A 19,626-nucleotide genomic window follows, 5' to 3' on the forward strand; every position below is an offset into this window, starting at 1 on the left:
CTGGCTCTAGATCGGAAGGACTCCACTTCCGACTCCGAGGACTCCATATAGGAAGACCAGGGAGGAGTGGTGCCTCTTGGTGCTGAAGAGCGGCATCTAGGGCAAGAGGACCGGTGCACCTACCCCGCATGTGCACTTGTTGACGGCACCGGAGACCGGGGTCGAGGGGATGGCGACCATTGCGGAATCATTGTTGATTTGCCCCTGGATGGCACGGGGGGTCTCACTGGTGCCGCTGAGACCGACATGAGCGTCCTGTCCCGTCTCCGGGGGGGGGGGGGCAGTGCCGTGAGGGTGATAAGATCTCTCTCTGCCTCAAATGCCTCAGACGTGGATGGCATCCGTAGATCACAGCCCTCACTGACTGGTGAAAGATGGGGGCCCAGACTTGACTGGTCACATGTAAGGCCAGGAGTCAACGTGAACCTTGAAGCTGAAGTTGCGTGGCCTGATACAGGTCTCATGGCTGCGGGCTCCATGCACCGGTCTGGGCATAGGGGAGCGACCCATTTTGGGTCTCTTTTTCTTATGAGTCACCGGTAAATGTGAGTGGTGCCAGCCCCCGTCCTGTCGGTGCTGAGGGTCTCTACTCAAGTCCTTCCTCTGAGCCGATTCATGTGCCAGCAGTGCGAATGTGCTCCGCACCGATCATGAGATGCTTGGGGTTGCTCTGCTGAACCAGGGTCCGATTGCGGACGGAGAGTTGCCTTCATGAGGATTAACTTGAAGCTCTGATCTCTCTCCTTCTGTGTCCTCGGATGGAAACTCCTGCAAATTTTGCAGCATTCTTTTTGATGAGCTTCCCCTAAATACTTTAAACAAGAAGAATGGGGGTTGCTCTTGGGCATAAGCTTGCCACAAGCTGCCAGCGTTTAAAACCTGGAGACCGAGGCATGCAACAGTACTGGGAAGAAGGGGGGGAATCCCCTACATGAAACTTATATGTAAAAACTACTAACTAACTATATACAAGAATGAAAACTCAACTGCTAGAGAGATTGCCGAAGCAAGAGAAATGAGTGTTCCGACTAACTGTCACAGGCAGTAAGAAGGAACTGAGCAGGTGGCGGGTCGGCAGGGCTCTATATCCAGCGCCATAAAGACGCAACCCCAGGGGGCACCTCAGCCAACTTGATGGATACTGCTAGGAGAAAAACTTTCTGGCTGCCGAGTACGCGGTGCGTACACACCTAATTGGAATTGACAGGAACAAGCACTCAAAGAAGAATCGTAGTTCTTCCCCACATACTGATTCCTTGTCTGGATCTTCTCCTCTCCCTACCATGCCCTTTTCCCCATTCCACTGGTTATCAGTCCCCTCCCCAACTCCTCATCCAATCTCAGTTTCCTCCACCCAGTCTCTGTCTCCCCCACCTCAACCTCCCTTGCTTCCATACTTAGTCTCTACCTCCCTGCCATCCTCCAGTCCCAGTCTCCACCACCTAGGCTCCTTATCATCATCTACTCCCCTGACCCTCCCATGCAACACTCTCGGTCTGGTTCTTATGCCTTTGCATTTGAAGTTCACTGCCTTCTCTTCCACACTGCCTAGGTATCAGCCAGGGTGTCACTGAGAGCATAGGAAAGACAAGTGCCCTGAATTCAGTTCCAGTGCCCAGCTCCACCATGCAGCAACTGGAAGCTATGACAGGGAGTCTGGCTTCACCCCTGTAGCCCTGGGCTATATGGAGTATGTACAGTTTCTCTGTGGGGATGGTACATATGCAGTCTGGCATGTGCTAGGAGCTGAGAGAGGCTTGAGTATGCTCAGTGAGGATCGAATCTTCAGAGATTTTATCTGTTAAGCTCTAGCATGTCCGAACATGTGCAAACTGTGATTTTTCAGAGGCTTAGAACTTGGCCAAATCTGGGCAAACTTTCACTGGGATGGCAAAAGGCATAGCCCTGACACTGCCAAATTTCAAGTCCTTGTTCCAAGGCATGACGGTACTGGTGCTTTCCAAAGAAAATGTTGCCAGAATATTTTTAACATTGAAAAACAACATTTTATTTAGCCTTATTCTCAGAAACAACTGAACCATGTAGGCTGAAATATTTTGAAAAATTCGTCCTTAAGTGGACATGTAGCATAGAAAATTTCAGCTGGAGCAGTTAGTCTGGGAAAGTTTTATAATTAACTGAAAACAGGGTCTTATAAGGGGAAGTGTTGGGCATGCTTGATAATAGGCATTGCCATATCCTACCTATAATACATTGTTTTCTCATAACCATAGCCAATGAAGTATGCAACACCATTTGGCAAATAAACTTGTATTAGGATCATTTTCTGGAAATTATCATATAATTAGAGTCTGTATTAAAGCCCAAACACAAAGGGGTAGAGATAAGGTTTCACAGCTTGCAAGGTCAGATCATTTAGTCTGAGCTCCTGTATAACACAGGCCAGAGAACTGCCCTAAAATAATTCCTAGAGTATATCTTTTAGAAAAACATCCAATCTTGATTTAAAAGTGGTGGGAATGGAAAATCCACCACAAACTTTGGTAAATTGTTCCAGGGGTTAATCATTCTCATTGTTAAAAATGTATGCGTTATTTTCAGTCTGAATTTGTTTAGCTTCAGCTACCAGCCAGTGGATCATTTTATACCCTTTTCTGATAGATTGAAAAGCCCACTACTAAATATTTGTTCTCCATGTAACTACTTATAAACTGTGATCAAGTCACCCCTTAACCTTCTCTTTGTTAAGCTAAATAGATTGAGCTTCTTCAGTCTATTGTTATAAGGCAGGTTTTCTAATCCTTTAATCATTCTTGCAGCTCTTCTCTGAACCCTCTACAACCCTGAACAACCTTCTTGAATTGTGGGCAACAGCACTGGACACAGGATTCCAACAGTGGTTGCACCGTGCCAAAGACAGAGGTAAAATAACCTCTCAAGATTCCCCTGTTCATGCATCCAAGGATCCCATTAGCTCTTTTGGCCACAGCCTCACACTGGGAGCTCATGTTCAGCTGATTATTCACCATGACCCCCAAATCTTTTTCAGAGTCACTACTTCCCAGGAGAGAGTCCCGCTCTGGTAAGTATGGCCTATATTCTTTGTTCCTAGATGTATACGTTTATATGTAGCTGTAGTAAAATCCATATTGTTTGCGTGTGCCCAGCATACCAAGTGGATCGCTCTCTGAATCAGTGACCTGTGCTCTTCATTATTTATCACTCGCCCAATTTTTATGTCTTCTGCAAACTTTATCAGTGATGATTTTGTTTTCTTCCAGGTCATTGCATGGATTACTTTAATTATTGCATTGCCTAACATTTGAGTGCTTCATTTTGCAACCTCAATGTTCTTTTAATGTAGCTTTTTGTATGGAATTGGTATTTGTTCCACAGTGGTGGTGATAGCCATGTGATAAATTATATTACCATGCATCTCTGACTACCTCTCTTGAACTCTGCCCACTAATCCACTTCCACCAGGACTATTTCAAATATTTCAGTTCTGTAGGCAGACTCAAACAGATGCCATTTTTAAAAAAAGCCTCTCACAAAAGCGTCTCCTTTCTTTCTGCCAACCAACCCCTCTTTCACACTGAGGAATTTCCCCAGCAGTAGCTCAGAGTCAGAATTTTAGGTGGAGCATTCGCCTACAAATTGAAAATACCTTTCAGGGCTGCCAGGCTGTTCAGAAAAGTCCTGGTACTAGAATGGAAACTACATCATTTGGGGCACAAAAGCAACTCCAGGAATGGACTCTTCTCTATACAGAAGAGCTATTTTGTTAATTTAAACAACTGTGGGTGAAACACAGACTGGAATGACAGTACAGTTATTTTCTCATCTGCTGAATGAAGCAGTGCCCAAGGCACCCCAATGGTAGAGTCTTTACTGAATTTCCCCTAAAATTACACTGATCTGAAGATTGCAGTCTTGTTATAAGTAAGTATAAAGAAGTGTTGGTCTAATCAAAGGTATTACTTCACCCACCTTGCCTCACTGATCTCAGGTATAGTAAGAGCAATATTAAAATCCTGGCCCAGTCACAGATTTCAAATCTTATATCTTGCAAGCCATCAGACTATAAATGGTTGCAATATCTCACTGGAGAGCTGGGAATCCCCCTTTCCAGCAGCGTAAAGCATTTATTTCTAGCAGATTTGTTATACCGAATTATTTTAGATCATTTTTAGAGTGTTCTGAAATGTATTAGTTATTTTTCTCTCCCTTTGAGGCCTGAAGATACTACTTCATACATCTGATGAAGTGGGTTCTAGCCCACGAAAGCTTATGCCCAAATAAATTTATTAGTCTCTCAGGTGCCACAAGGACTCCTCGTTTTTTTTAACATACAGAAGCCTTTTGTGAGATGGCCTCATGATACTAACATACAGTAGCCTTTTGTGAGATGTACAAAAAACAGTAATTTTTTTAAAAACAAAGAAAGCTCTCTGAACATTTCTAATACCATTTTTGGGAAATGTGTGGCATATATGCAATACATGATGGCATATTATGGTATGAAGGTCTTAGTGATTATTGGTACTTGTTTTGAATGTATTGCAAATCTATGCTGATCCCAAACTCCTGCCAGTAGGGCCACTCTTATTCCACACCATACCGTGACACCACCAAAACAGACATGCACATGCTAAGACATCTGTAGTCGTCCATTACAAGAGACATACAAAGACAGAAAGCAGTAAAAACAAAGATGGTTCTTTACTTGGTTTCATAGTTCCAGATGCGTACAGATCTGTCCAGGGAACAGGTAGCAACGAGAGGCTTACGGATACAGATGTCCAGTCCAGTGATGGCAGCAGAATGTAATGGGAAATTCAGATACTCAAAGTGAGCTGGTTCCCCCTACAGAAGAGTCACAGAAAATTAAACACCCAGAAAAAAATCATATTGGCTTAGATTGATCAAGAGACAGTAAGCAAAGGACAATGATAAGCAGTAAGCAAAGGCAATGAATGGAATTGGGGAGAGGTATCTTGTGTAGTACTAGACTAAAAAAGCACCAGAAATTTAAAATAGGGTATAATGGTGTTAGGTGCATTCTTATTTGGCATCTTTACTACTGATATGGAAGAGTGATGGGATTCAGGCACAATACTATATTGTGAAGATTTGTGCACATCAGCAAGTACAGAAAAATAATGCACAAGGGCCTAAAAAGACATGAACAACAACAAAAATGAAAACTGACCTGGAAGATGGCATTTAATACATATAAGGAAAAATAATCTGAAAAGCAGGTACTGAATGGGAAGTAGAAACCTGGGAAGCAAATTAGATAGGAGTTTGCAATGTGATATAGCGGGGGCGGGGGGTGAGGAGAGAAGAAGCCAGTGAGGTTTTGGGCTGCATACACAAAAGTATGCCATCATGGAACAGTGTCTGTCTGTAGAGATGCTCTAGTATGACTCACCAGGAATAAGTATTTAATTCCATCTAGGCATTTATACCAGATTTATCCCCCACAGCTCAAGACAATGAGAGTTCTGTCCTTAATTAGCTTGTAAAAGTTCTTTAGTGCAGGAACTATCTTCAACTGCACGTTTGTGCCCAACACAATGGGATTCTGATTTTGACTAAGACCTCTATGTGCTACCATAATATGAATACTACTACTTCCAAATATAATAATCACATGACAGATTCTCAGCTTTAACATCATATTAAAGATTTTTGCATATTAAATTTATTAAACATATACACAGAGCACTTCTCTGCACTACAAGGATGGGATGGGTTCAGTGTCTCACAGGTGGATTTTACAAAAACCTTCCACAGAAAGTAACACTGGAAACCAAGTGCCTTGCTTATATATCACTTATTGAGTGTTGTGCTTAAAGAATGGTGATCAAATTGAACTTACCTTAATTATCTCAGTTGAGGACATGGTAAAGATGTAGAGCTGATTTTTATTTGTGCTAATGAGTAGCGTTTCCTCTGAGGGGCTAAAACACATGCACATAACATCCTGCTTGTCTGACTGATTTGGGTCACTGGTGCGCTGATCCTGGGGAATCTACACAGCAAACCAGTCCCATTAGACTGTTTCAAATCTCAGAACTCCACATAGCACACACACTTGCAGCGTAATTCTGCTTTGGTAGGGATATGCTTAGAAATCAATTGACTCTAAAGAAGTAGGTGCCTTACCTACACAAAGACAGCAATGCAGACAAGGTGACCCAGATGGAATTTTCCATCTTTAATAGCTATAATTTCAGAACACGTTTTCAACATTTTTCTTAATATATGTATCACATACAAAAAACGGCAACAAAAGAACACAAAGCAAAGTCAAGCACTCAAGTTAGGAAATGGTAGAATTACGGTTGTCCATGAAAGAACAGTTCCTTACCTTACAGTACTTGCACTTCTTTGAAATGTGTTTTCCACATGGACTCCAGTCCTAGTGATCATGTTTCCCATGTACATAGATCCTTTTGGCCAGCAGTGACCATTGGGGATGCACCTGTGCCCCAGTTCTCCTAGTGCTCCCCTACCCAAGGGTATAAAGAACAGAGTGGGCACAACCAGCTCCTTCACCACTACAGAATATAAGAGGGGTAGGACTCTGTAGTAGGGGGAAGGAAAGCAGGTCATGGAATCCATGTGGACAATATATCTCAAAGAATCACAATTACTGTAAGGTAAGTAACCATTTCGTCTTCGAATGATTGTCCACATGCATTCCACTCTTGGTGACTTACAAGCAGTCATCAGTTTGCTTGAAGGTGGTGTGATGCTGGCAGGCCAGGGGCCAGCTCTTGCCAAGACTGCAGACATTAGCTAAGAAAAAATGGTTACTCACCTCGGAACTGTTGTTCTTCGAGATGTGTTGTTCATGTCCATTCCAATCAGGTGTGTGCACATGCACATGCACAGCAGCCGCAAGATTTTTCCCCTAGCAATATCCGTCGGTCCCCCTGGAGTGGCGCCATCATGGCGCTCAATATAGGGCCCTACTGACCCACCACCCCCTCAGTTCCTTCTTGCTGGCTACTCCAACAGAGGAGTATGTGGGTGGATATTGGAATGGACATGAACACCACATCTCGAAGAGCAGTTACGAGAAGGTGAGTAACTCTTTTTTCCTCCTTCGAGTGCTTGTTCTTGTCAATTCCAATCAGGTGACTCCCAAGCCTAAGATCAGGAGGCGGGGTCGGAGCTGTCCACTGACTGTAGCACTGCTCTACCAAAGGCCGCATCATCTCTGGCCTGCTGGGTAATTGCATAATTCGCAGTGAAAGTATGTATGGAGGACCATGTCACTGCTCTGCATATTTCCTGGGTCGGAACTTGCGCCAGGAACGCTGCTGAAGAAGTCTGCGCCCCAGTGGAGTGCGCTGTGAGCGGAGGGGCAAGCACCTCTGCCAGGTTATAGCATTCATGGATGCAGGACATGATCTATGAGGAAATTCATTGGGAGGAGACTGGAAGACCCTTCATTCTGTCTGCCACAACCACAAACAATTGAATGGACTTCCTAAATGGTTTCGTTCTTTCAATGTAAAAGGCTAGAGCTCTGTTGACAACCAGTGAGTGGAAACTCTGCTCCCTGCCGTTCGAGTGCGGCTTAGGAAAGAACACTGGGAGGAAGATGTCCTGGTTGATGTGAAACTGGGAGACAACCTTCAGGAGGAAAGCTGGATGTGGCCTGAGCTGAACCTTGTCCTTATAGAACACAGTGTAAGGGGGTTCTGATGTTAGGGCCTTGAGCTCAGATACCCTCCTCCTGGCTGAGGTTATCGCTACCAGAAACACCACCTTGTATGACAGGTAGAGCAGGGAACACCAGCAGTTCGAAGGGCAGATCCATCAATTTGGAAAGGACCAGATTGAGGTCCCAAGTTGGGGCCTGTTGTCGGACGTGTGGATAAAGCCTGTCGAGACCTTTCAGGAAACGGCTGACCATAGGGTTGGCAAACACCGACTGGCCCTCTGAGCCTGGATGGAAGGCCGACATGGTGGTCAAGTGAACCGTTATTGATGATGTGCACAGCCCCTGCTGCTTGAGATGGAGAAGGTAGGCTCTCTGCACAGGTACTACTGTGGAGAAGGATTTGGAAGAGCCCTCTGAGGGAAGGGTTCAGAAGGAGATCCCATCAGCTGGAAGGCATGGGATGCATTGTCCTAGGGATGGTGGCTCCATGACCACCATTCCCAAGAGGAGGAGACGGGTGGTGGTGATCAAGGACTCCTTGCTAAGGGGGACAGAGTCACCTGTCTGCCGACCAGACCGGGAAACTCAAAGTGTGCTGCTTGCCTGGAGCTAGAATGCAGGATGTGACCGAGTGTCTGCCGAGACCGATCAAGAACTCGGACTGCTACCCCTTCCTACTTTTCCACATGGACACCAAAAATACTGCCAAGAATGACCTTGAGAGGATCACCGCAGACTACTTGGCTCTGGGAAGAAGGATAAAGGAGTTTGAAGCGCAAGTTGTGTTCTTGTCCATCCTCCCTGTTGAAGGAAAAGGCTCAGGTAGGAACCATTGAATTGTGAAGGTGAATGCGTGGTCATGCAGGTGGTGTTGGAGAGAGGGCTTTGGATTCTTCAACCATGGAATCTTGTTCCGGGAAGAAGGATTGCTAGGAAGAGATGGGATCCACCTAACGAAGAGAGGGAAGAGCATCTTTGCAGGCAAGCCTGCTAAACTAGTGAGGAGGGCTTTAAACTAGGTTCGCAGGGGGATGGTGACCTAAGCCCAGAGGTCAGTGGGGAAGTGGGATACCAGGAGGGTACAAAATGGGAAGCCTCCTGATTCATAGTGAGAAAGTAGGGCAATCTTAAGTACATGTACACAAATGCAAGAAGCCTGGGAAACAAGTGGGAAGAATTGGAAGTCCTGCCACAATCAAGGAACTAAGATGTGATTGGAATAACAGAAACTTGGTGGGGCAATTCACATGACTGGAGCACTGTCATGGATGGGTATAAAGTTTTCAGGGAGGACAGGGACGGGAGGAAAGGTGGAGGAGTTGCATTTTATGTAAGAGAACAGTATGATTGCTCAGAGCTCCAGTATGAAACTGGAGAAAAGCCTGTTGAGAGTATTTGGGTTAAGTTTAGAGGCAAGAGCAACAAGCGTGATGTTGTGGTGGGTGCGTGCTATAGACCACCGAATCAGAAGGATAAGGTAGATGAGGCTTTTTTCGGACAACTAACTGAAGTTTCCAGATCACAGGCCCTGGTTCTATTGGGGGACTTCAATCACCCTGACATCTGCTGGGAGAGCAATACAGCAATGCACAGACAATCCAGGAAGTTTTTGGAGAGTGTTGGGGACAACTTCCTGGTACAAGTGCTGGGGGAACCAACTAGGGGCTGTACTCCTCTTGACCTGCTGCTCACAAACAGGGACGACTCGGTAGGGGAAGTAGAAGTGGGTGGCAACCTAGGCAGCAGTGACCATGAGATGGTTGAGTTCAGGATCCTGATAAAAGGAAGAAAGGAGAATAGCAAAATAAGGACCCTAGACTTCAGAAAAGCAGACTTAGACTCCCTTAGGGAACTGATGGGCAGGATCCCCCGGGAGGCTAATATGAGGGGGAAAGGAGTCCAGGAGAGCTGGCTGTATTTTAAAGAAGCCTTATTGAGGGTGCAGGAACAAACCATACTGATGTGCAGAAATAATAGCAAATTATGGCAGGCGACCAGCTTGGCTTAACAGTGAAATCTTCAGTGAGCTTAAACTGAAAAAGGAAACTTACAAGAAGTGGAAATTTGGACAGATGACTATATATATGGGAGGAGTATAAAAATATTGCTAGAGCATTGCAAGGTTGTAATCAGGAAGGCCAAGGCACAATTGGAGTTGCAGCTAGCAAGGGATGTGAAGGGTAACAAATGGGGGAGGCAACCCATTGGTGCTGACTCCATGGGTGCTCCGGGGCTGGAGCAGTCACAGGGAAAAATTGGTGGGTGCAGAGCACCTACCGGCAGCTCCCTGCCCGTCCCAGCTCGCCTCCGCCTCCGCTCCACCTCGTCCCCTGAGCAGGCTGCCGTGTCCTGCTTCTCCTCCTCCATCCCAGCGCTTGCACCGCGAAACAGCTGTTTTGTGCGGCAAGCCTGGGAAGGTGGGAGGGGGGAGGAGGAAGAACGTGGCGCGCTTGGGAAAGAGGTGGGGCCAGGGCGGGGATTTGGGGAGGGATCCAATAGGGGCAGGGAGGGGGCGGAGTCGGGGGGGTGGCGCGAGCACCCACCGGCGCAAACAAAAGTTCGCGCCTGTAAGGCAACCTAGTGACAGATGATGTGGAAAAAGCTGAAATACTCAATGCTTTTTTTGCCTCGGTCTTCACAGACAAGGTCAGACTGCTGCACTGGGCAACACAGTATGGGGAGGAGGTGAGCAGCCCTCAGTGGTGAAAAAACAGGTTAAGGACTATTTAGAAAAGCTGGACATGCACAAGCCCATGGGTCCAGATCTAATGCATCCAAGGGTGCTGAGGGAGTTGGCTGATGTGATTGCAGAGCCATTGGCCATTATCTTTAAAAATTTGTGGTGACCAGGGGAGGTCCCTGATGATTAGAAAAAGGCAAATATAGTCCCCATCTTTAAAAAAGGGAAGAAAGAGAATCCGGGGAACTACAGACCAGTCAGCCTCACTTCAGTCCCCAGCAAAATCATGGAGCAGGTCCTCAAGGAATCCATTTTGAAGCACTTGGAGGAGAGGAAGGTGATCAGGAACAGTCAACATGGATTCATCAAGGGCAAGTCATGCCTGACAAACCTGACTGCCTTCTATGATAAGTGGCTCTGTGGATATGGGGAAAGCGGTGGATGTGATATATCTTGACTTTAGCAAAGCTTTTGATAGTCTCCCACGGTATTCTTCCCAGCAAGTTAAAGAAGTATGGCTTGGATGAATGGACTATAAGGTGGACAGAAAGCTGGCTAGATTGTCGGGCTCAACAGGCAGTGATCAATTGCTCGATGCCTAGTTGGCAGCTGGTATCAAGCGGAGTGCCCCAGGGGTTTTTCCTGGGGCTGGTTTTGTTCAACATCTTTATTAATGATCTGGATGATGGGATGAATTGCATCCTCAGCAAATTCGCAGATGACACTAAACTGGGGGGAGAGGTAGATATGCTGAAGGGTAGGGATGGGGTCCAGAGTGACCTAGACAAATTGGAGGATTGGGCCAAAAGAAATTTGATGAGGTTCAACAAGGACAAGTGCAGAGTCCTGCACTTAGGAAGGAAGAATCCCATGCACTGCTACAGGCTGGGGACCGACTGCCTAAGCAGCAGTTCTGTGGAAAAGGACCTGGGGATTACAGTGGATGAGAAGCTGGATATGTGTCAGCAGTGTGCCCTTGTTGCCAAGAAGGCCAACAGCATATTGGGCTGTATTAGTAGGTGCACTGCCAGCAGATAGAGGGAAGTGATCATTCCCCTCTATTCGGCACTGGTGAGGCCACACCTGGAGTATTGCGTCCAGTTTTGTTGCCCGCACTACAGAAAGGAAGTAGACAAATTGGAGAGAGTCCAGTGGAGGGCAACGAAAATGATTAGCGGACTGGGGCACATGACTTACGAGGAGAGGCTGAGGGATCTGCGGTTATTTAGTCTGCAGAAGAGAAGAGTGAGGGGGGATTTGTTAGCAGCCTTCAATTACCTGACAGGAGGTTCCAAAGAGCATGGAGCTAGGCTGTTCTCCGCGGTGGCAGATGACAGAACAAGAAACAATGGTCTCAAGTTGCAGTGGGGGAGGTCTAGTTTGGATATTAGGAAACACTATTTCACTAGGAGGGTGGTGAAGCACTGGAATGGGTTACCTAGGGAGGTTGTGGAATCTCCATCCTTAGAGGTTTCTTAAGCCCGGCTTGACAAAGCCCTGGCGGGGATGATTTAGTTGGTGTTGGTCCTGCTTTGAGTAGGGGATTGGACTAGATGACCTCCTGATGTCTCTTCCAACCGTAATATTCTATGATTCTAAGGTAGCCCAGAATGAGTGGTATAGAGGTGAATGCTGGGGACAAATGATACTGCACTCACCAGATTGAGAATCTCTTCTACTTGGCAAGGTAGGTAGCCCTGATGGAGGGTTTCCTACTGCCAAGGAGAAATTGTCTAACTGGGTCCGAGCAGGAAAGCTCCATGGGGTTCAGCCATGGAGCTTCCATGTTGTGAGGTGCAACGTCTCAAGGTTTGGGTGCTGGAGACGGCCGTGATCCTGAGTTATTAAGTCTGGGAGGAGTGGCAAGGTGATTGGGGCTTCCACGGACATTTCCAGGAGAGCTGTGTACCAGTGTTGGTGGGGCCAAGCTGGAGCTAACAATATCACTGAAGCCTCTTCTGTCCGTATCTTAAGGATTACCTTGTGAACGAGAGGGATGGGCAGGAACACGTAGAAAAGATGGCCTCCCTTCAAGTCCCCTCGATCCCAGGAAGGGATGATGGAGGCCAAAGAGACCGTGCGGAACTTCAGTTTCCTCATGAACTTGTTGAGCTCTTGCAGGTCCAGGATGGGCCTGAGCCCGCCTTTGGCTTTCGGTATTAGGAAATACTGGGAATAGAAGCCTTTGCCCTTCAGCTCCTGAGGAACCTCTTACACTGCCCACAGTGAGAGAAGTGAGTGCACCTCCTGTATGAGGAGTTGCTTGTGAGAAGGGTGCCTGAAAAGGGATGAGGAACGGGAGTGGAAGGGCAGGAGGGCCGAGAATTGGAAGGAGTATCCCCTCTCTACTGTGCGGAGCACCCAGTGGTCCGAAGTGATACGGGCCCACGCAGGGTAGAAAGGGGATAGTTGGGAAGAGAAGGTAAGGCGGGTTGGATCCATTGCAAGTGTTGGTGCGCCGTCCTCGTTTGCACCTTCAAAAGGCCTGCTTCTGGCTGGATGAAGGTTTGGACAGGCCAGAGCCCTGGCGTGAGGACAGGTGCGGCCTCTTCCTGCCGCTCCTGTTTCTCCTCTGAGCCATCCTGCTGGTTCTGTGGTTGGAAGAACTGCGGAGGAGGTTACGGCCTAAAATACCTCCGCTGTGTGGCAGGGGTGTGGAGGTCCAGCAATTTGAGGGTGGCTCTCGAGTCTTTTAGGCTATGTAGCTTTTTATCCGTCTTTTCGGAAAATAGAGTTGCACTCTCAAAAGGGAGATCTTGAATGGTCTGCTGGACCTCATATGGCAGACCTGATACCTAGAGCCAGGAGTCCCTTCCCATGGCAATCCCAGTAGATATCACCCGAGTGGCTGCTCTCTTCTCTCCGCGCCCAAGGGGTCCTGCGGTGTTTGGGGATCCTGGGTGCAAATGGTGCCGTGGCCCTTGATACCAGAGCTGTATACGTCGGTGCCGAGGCTGCCAGTGCCGAAGTTGTCGAAGCCAGAACCTATGGTGTTGGGCCTGTCGGTGCCAAGGCTGTTGGTGCCAAGGACAGCAGCGCTGATACCACTGGGGCTGGCGTAGACGACACTGGTGCCACAGGGGTTGGGATGGTGGCGTCAGTGAGCGATGCAGCTACCCCTGATCCTGCCAATGCTGATGGTGCCAGAGGTGGTACGAAAGTGGCGGAGGCCACCGCTGCCATCCTGGAATGCGACCCTTGGTTCTGACCTTGGCCTTGGTGAAAGGCCCAGGGAGTTCAAAAGGGCCACTGTGCTGGGGGCTGCCACTGCATGGGCCATGGTGCCGGGTAAGGGTGCTGGTCTCGCGATGACCCAGACCATCTACTTCTGCTCCTACGAGATCGATAGGAGTCCAACTCCAAGGTCTCCGAAAAGGAGGACCACAGAGGAGTGGTACTCTGAGGCGCCAAGGGTCCACACCGAGGGCTTGGGGACCAATGAGGCTGCTGCCCCTGTTCTGGCACCGGGGAGCCGTGCACTGGGGATGGAGACCGCTGGGACATCATTGCGGACTTTCCCCTTGATGGTGCCGGAGGAGTGACTGGTGCCGATGACCTATCCTGTCTAGGTGGGGAGAATGATGTCGTGAGCTGAAGCAGCTCCCAGGTTGCCTCAAATACCTCTGGGTCAATGAGAATGGTCAAGACTCAACTGCCCTTCTACGGGGGCAGGAGTTGACGCGACTGTCTCTGGGGCTGAGGTAGTGTGGCCCGACTCGGGTCTCACAACGGCTGGCTCCTTGGGTCTAGCTAGGGTGGGGTGGGGGTGAGGGGCTGTGGGGAAAACGACCCCTCTCTGGCCTCCTATTATTCTGTGGCACTGGCGATTGAGACCGGTGCCTACCTGCGGCATGTGAGCCTTGAGTGGAGCCATGACAGTGCCGAGAGTCCTTGTCCTTACTTGGCACTGATCCCCATGTCAATGGTGCTGGGGCACTGCATACCGAGGAGGAGGTACTTGGTGCCAGGTCCGCCGACCCGGGGTCGGACTGGGGCCGGAGTGCCGCTTCCATTAGTAGGAACTTCAGGCGTTGATCTCTATCTATCAGTGTCCTGGGGCAAAACCCCCTGCAGATCCTACAGTGATCCTTTTGATGGCTCTCTCCCAAACACTTCAAACACGAAGTGTGAGGATCGCTTCTGGGCATTTACTTGCTGCTTACCTCACAGGCTTTGAAGCCAGGAGGATGCGGCATGCCCTAGCACTGGGATAGCGCTGGAGGGGAAACCCCTCCAAAGGAAACTTAAGAACTAAGTAAAGTATCTACTAACTACTTAACACTAACTACAAAACTAATGAAGAACTATATACAGACTGCCAAATGCACTTGTCACAACAAGAGCAAGGGGAAGTTCCAGCTAACCGTCACTGGCGGTAAGAAGGAACTGAGGGGTTGGTGGATCGGTAGGGCCCTATATTGAGCGCCATGATGGCGCCACTCCAGGGGGCACCTGGACTGACCCAACGGATACTGCTAGGGGAAATATCTTCCAGCTGCCGTGCACACGCACACACCTGATTGGAACTGACATGAACAAGCATTTGAAGAACTGACAGACTCATAGTTGGAAACCAGACCAGTTCACCTGTATGTTAGTTTTCCTCAAAATAGGTATTAGTCTTGTAAGAATGTATTTAGTGTTTAGAATCTACAAAAGGCTTGTAAGTTCCTGCATGCATTAATCTCACTTGTAATGTCTGTATACCATGCCATAAGAAAATATGTACTTTTTGCTTTATAACTTTGAAAATGTTTGCACTAAACTTGTGAATCCAGGCATGAAAATCATCACCCCAGCCCATCCAGGAGAACTATCAAAATTTAACCATTATAAGACAAAAACTTTGTTAATTGCCCCATCCACCCGTGGAGAAGTACATGCAGAAGGCATCTTCCCATCACTTTGAATGCTGGAGGAGGGAAATAAAAAGAGCTGATGTGAAGATTTTTCATCTCTTTGCTGTTTGAACTCTTACAGGGCCAGTCACCAAACTGAAGCCAGAGATCCCCAAGGGTTGTCTCCTGGGTCCACTCTGAAAGACACTTTGAATAGACAGCTCTCTACAACTCTGTCACTCTTAGGATTTAGATGGTAACTCATTGTGTGTATATGTTTGCTTGTTTTAATCTGTAAATAACTCTTATTTCTCTTTCCAGGTGAATAAACCTTTAGATAGTTTAACACAGGACTGGCTACAGGCATTGTATTTGGCATACGATATAGGATACCAATTGATCTAGGCTAAGTAAGTGGTCTCTTGGGACTGGAAGCAATCTGCATATTGTGTGATTTTTGGTGTAGGTGACCATTTATCACTAAGTCCAGTTGTATGGATGGCCAGATAGACTGGAGAGTCTAAGGGGACTGTCTGGGACTCCATGGTAAGATTTTTATAGAGATCCAGGAGTTCACATTTGTTACTGGCTTGGTAAAATCTAATTATAGAACATACCTCAAGCTGGTTGTATCTGCCCTGTTTTTGACAGTCTGCCCCGAGGTAGGCACTCAGTGTCGTGAGCCACTCAAGACAGCATGACAGGTGGGAAATAGTTCTACTAAAACAGTAACTATAAGACAGCCCTAAATAAAAGGGCATTCAATCTGGAAGCCTTTATCAAAGAGTAATGACCAGTAAATATGTGGACTGAGTGGCAGGTAGCTACCCCACAGATTTCAGAAATAGGGACATTCTTCAAACAGGCAGCAGAGGCTTCTTGAGCTCTAAGGTGGATCTAACCTGACTAACTCAGGGCATGTCCTGATACAGATGGAGACTCAGTTAGATAATCCCTGAGTGGATATTGCCTGACCCTTAATCCTCTCTGCAAAGGCCACAAACAGTCTAGGTGTGTTTCTGCATAATTTTGTCCTGTCAATGTAAAGACACAATGGTCTTAACTATATTAAGTGTGTGAAGCTTAGCTTCCCCAAGGAAAAATGAGGCTTGGGGAAGAAACCTGGGAAATAAATACATTGGTACATATATAATTCTAAAAAAAAATATTTCAGCAGGAACTTGGGACCTTGAGACCTGAGAGTGATCCTGTGCTTAACAATCAGAGGCAGGAGGTCACCGCAGCATGCTGCACTGCTGGAAACAGATAAGCATGGGAAGGCTGGGGCCACCAGAGAGAAGGGAAGCCGAGGAATTCCACTCATCTAGAAATTTCAAATCAATACCAGGTTCTCAACATGGAAACTCTGGAAGATACCTCTCAAGATCCAGCAGGTCCAAGGAAACAGAGAGATGTATGGGACACATATGTGGATGGCAGCTCAGCCCAACGAGTAAGAAAATCAAGCCTGCATGCAAAGAGTTCTCCACCCATCCAAAGAAGACAGACAATTCTTGTTGGAAATTCAATACAGTACTCAGAAGAATCAAAAGAACATTCTGCAAGGGGCAGGTGGACAACTGGACAATGTGCTGTCTTCTAGGAGCCAAGACACAAGCCATCACTCTAAGATTGGATAGATTTCTGAAGTTGAGAGGCAAGGATTCACTGGTGATGGTTCATATTGGTACTAATGACACTGCATTGCGAGATATCTCACAGATACTAGATGACTTCAGAGAACTCGGAAGTGTGCTGAAGAAGAATGTCCAAGCGATCATCTGAAATCCTTCCTGTTCCATGAGTGAAGAAAGACAGGAGGCAGAAGATTCTGGAAGTAAACCATTGGCTAGGTAAGTGATGGAAGGTAGAGCGTTTTGGTTTTGTAGAACATTGGTACACCTATGGGGAGAGAGGACTGTATAGTTTAGATCTCCTCCTCCTCCTCCTCCTCCTCCTCAGCAGAAGGGGAACCAATCTCCCTGGGACAGGCTGGCTAGAGTAATCAGGATGGGGTTAAACTAATAGCAAAATGGGAAGGTAAAATGAGGGAAGATGTAAGCGCTCAATTAGCACAAAATTGAGATGTTGAGAACAGAATGAATAAAGGGACCAAAGGACATGAATAGAAGCAATTTTACAATTGCCTATGCACCAATGCTAGGAACCTGGGTAACAAACAAGAGAAACTGGATTTACAAGAAAAATTCAATCTAGCTGGTATTACTGAAAACTGGTGGGATGATTTGCATGATTGAAATGTTAAAATGAATGGTTATAACCTATTTAGGGAGGATCAACTGGGCAAAAGGGGAGGGGGAGTGGCACTTTATGTCAAGAATGGCATTACCTGTTTCTGAGTCACTGATAACTCAGAAGAAAATAATTTTGAATGCTAATGAATCAAAGTCCTAACAGAGAAAGCATAAGATGAGGTATTGATTGGTGTCTGCTACAAACCACCAAATCACAAGAAGGAACAGGATGACTGCCTCCTTACACATCTATCTATAAGGTGTAGGGAAAAAATGTTTGATCATGAGGGACTTCAATTTGAGTGACGCATGCTGGAGGTCTCATGCTGCCATATTATAACATCCTTGGAATTTCTAGACGTTATAGATGACAATTTCCTAACTCAAAAGTGTTGCCGCCAACACAGGGGAATTCTTTATTAGACCTTGTCCTAACAGATAAAGAGGAACTGATCACAGAACTAAGAATTAATGGTAGGTTAGGTACAAGTGGTCATGATCACATTTATAATTTGCAAGCAGAATAAAGTCCAGACCAATAATATATTTACTCAGTGCTTTGAGAGGGCCAATTTCACAAAGCTGGAAACAATTATGAGCCAAGTCAGCCAGAAGGAAGAATTTAATAAGAAAAATGTGAATCATAATTGGGAATCATTTAAGACCGCTTACTAGATGAAAAAGGCTGTGCTGATTAAAAAAACCAGTCTGGTTTAGAGGAGAAGTGAAGGCACCTATAAAAATAACAAAATAATATATAGCAAAAGGAAGAAAGGGGAAATTGATAGTAATGAAATAAGGCGTACATTTTTGAAAGTAAGGATAATTAACGACTGGAACAATTTAACAAGGGTCATGGTGGATTCTCCATCACTCTTAATCTATTTCGGGGAAGTTTTATTGCCTGTGTTATACAGGAGGTCAGATTAGATGATCTGAAGTGGTTCGGGACTATTTAGAAAAGCTGGACGAGCACAAGTCCATGGGGCCGGATGCGTTGCATCCGAGAGAGCTAAAGGAGTTGGCTGATGACTGCAGAGCTATTGGCCATTATCTTTGAAAACTCATGGTGATCGGGGGAGGTCCCGGCTGACTGGAAAAAGGCTAATGTAGTGCCCATCTTTAAAAAAGGGAAGGAGGAGGATCCTGGGAACTACAGGCCAGTCAGCCTAACCTCAGTCCCTGGAAAAATCATGGAGCAGGTCCTCAAGGAATCAATTCTGAAGCACTTAGAGGAGAGGAAAGTGATCAGGAACAGTCAGCATGGATTCACCAAGGAAAAGTCATGCCTGACTAATCTAATTGCCTTCTATGACGAGATAACTGGCTCTGTGGATGAAGGGAAAGCAGTGGACGTGTTGTTCCTTGACTTTAGCAAAGCTTTTGACACGGTCTCCCACAATATTCTTGCCAGCAAGTTAAAGAAGTATGGGCTGGATGAATGGACGATAAGGTGGATAGAAAGCTGGCTAGATTGTCGGGCTCAACAGGTAGTGATCAATGGCTCCATGTCTAGTTGGCAGCCGGTATCAAGTGGAGTGCCCCAGGGGTCGGTGCTGGGGCCGGTTGTGTTCAATATCTTCATAAATGATCTGGAGGATGGTGTGGATTGCACCCTCAGCAAGTTTGCAGATGACACTAAACTGGGAGGAGTGGTAGATACGCTGGAGGGTAGGGATAGGATACAGAGGGCCCTAGACAAATTGGAGGATTGGGCCAAAAGAAATCTGATGAGGTTCAACAAGCACAAGTGCAGAGTCCTGCACTTAGGACAGAAGAATCCCATGCACCACTACAGACTAGGGACCGAATGGCTCGGCAGCAGTTCTGCAGAAAAGGACCTAGGGGTTACAGTGGACGAGAAGTTGGATATGAGTCAACAGTGTGCCCTTGTTGCCAAGAAGGCCAATGGCATTTTGGGATGTATAAATAGGGGCACTGCCAGCAGATCGAGGGACGTAATCGTTTCCCTCTATTAGACATTGGTGAGGCCTCATCTGGAGTACTGTGTCCAATTTTGGGCCCCACACTACAAGAAGGATGTGGAAAAATTGGAAAGAGTCCAGCGGAGGGCAACAAAAATGATTAGGGGGACTGGAACACATGACTTATCAGGAGAGGCTGAGGGAACTGGGGATGTTTAGTCTTCAGAAGAGAAGAACGAGGGGGGATTTGATAGCTGCTTTCAACTACCTGAAAGGGGGTTCCAAA

At 46.8% G+C, this 19,626-nt stretch overlaps 1 protein-coding gene across 8 annotated transcripts in view; it reads right to left on the reverse strand.

Annotated features, from left to right (window-relative positions):
- Positions 1-19,626, reverse strand: part of CFAP57 (cilia and flagella associated protein 57) — a 152,169-nt gene that overhangs the window by 110,116 nt on the left and 22,427 nt on the right. For all 8 annotated transcript variants that reach the window (XR_012640624.1, XM_074961961.1, XM_074961957.1 and 5 more), the window contains 2 exons: positions 5,846-5,998; positions 4,688-4,827 (listed from right to left, as the gene is read on the reverse strand). Coding sequence is in view for 7 of the 8 variants with exons in the window: in XM_074961961.1 (XP_074818062.1) it covers positions 4,688-4,827; positions 5,846-5,998 (293 nt within the window). In the remaining variant the exon portion in view is untranslated. The remainder of the gene's footprint in view (positions 1-4,687; positions 4,828-5,845; positions 5,999-19,626) is intronic.

Source organism: Natator depressus, chromosome 8, assembly GCF_965152275.1.
Source record: "Natator depressus isolate rNatDep1 chromosome 8, rNatDep2.hap1, whole genome shotgun sequence".
NCBI lineage: Eukaryota > Metazoa > Chordata > Testudines > Cheloniidae > Natator > Natator depressus.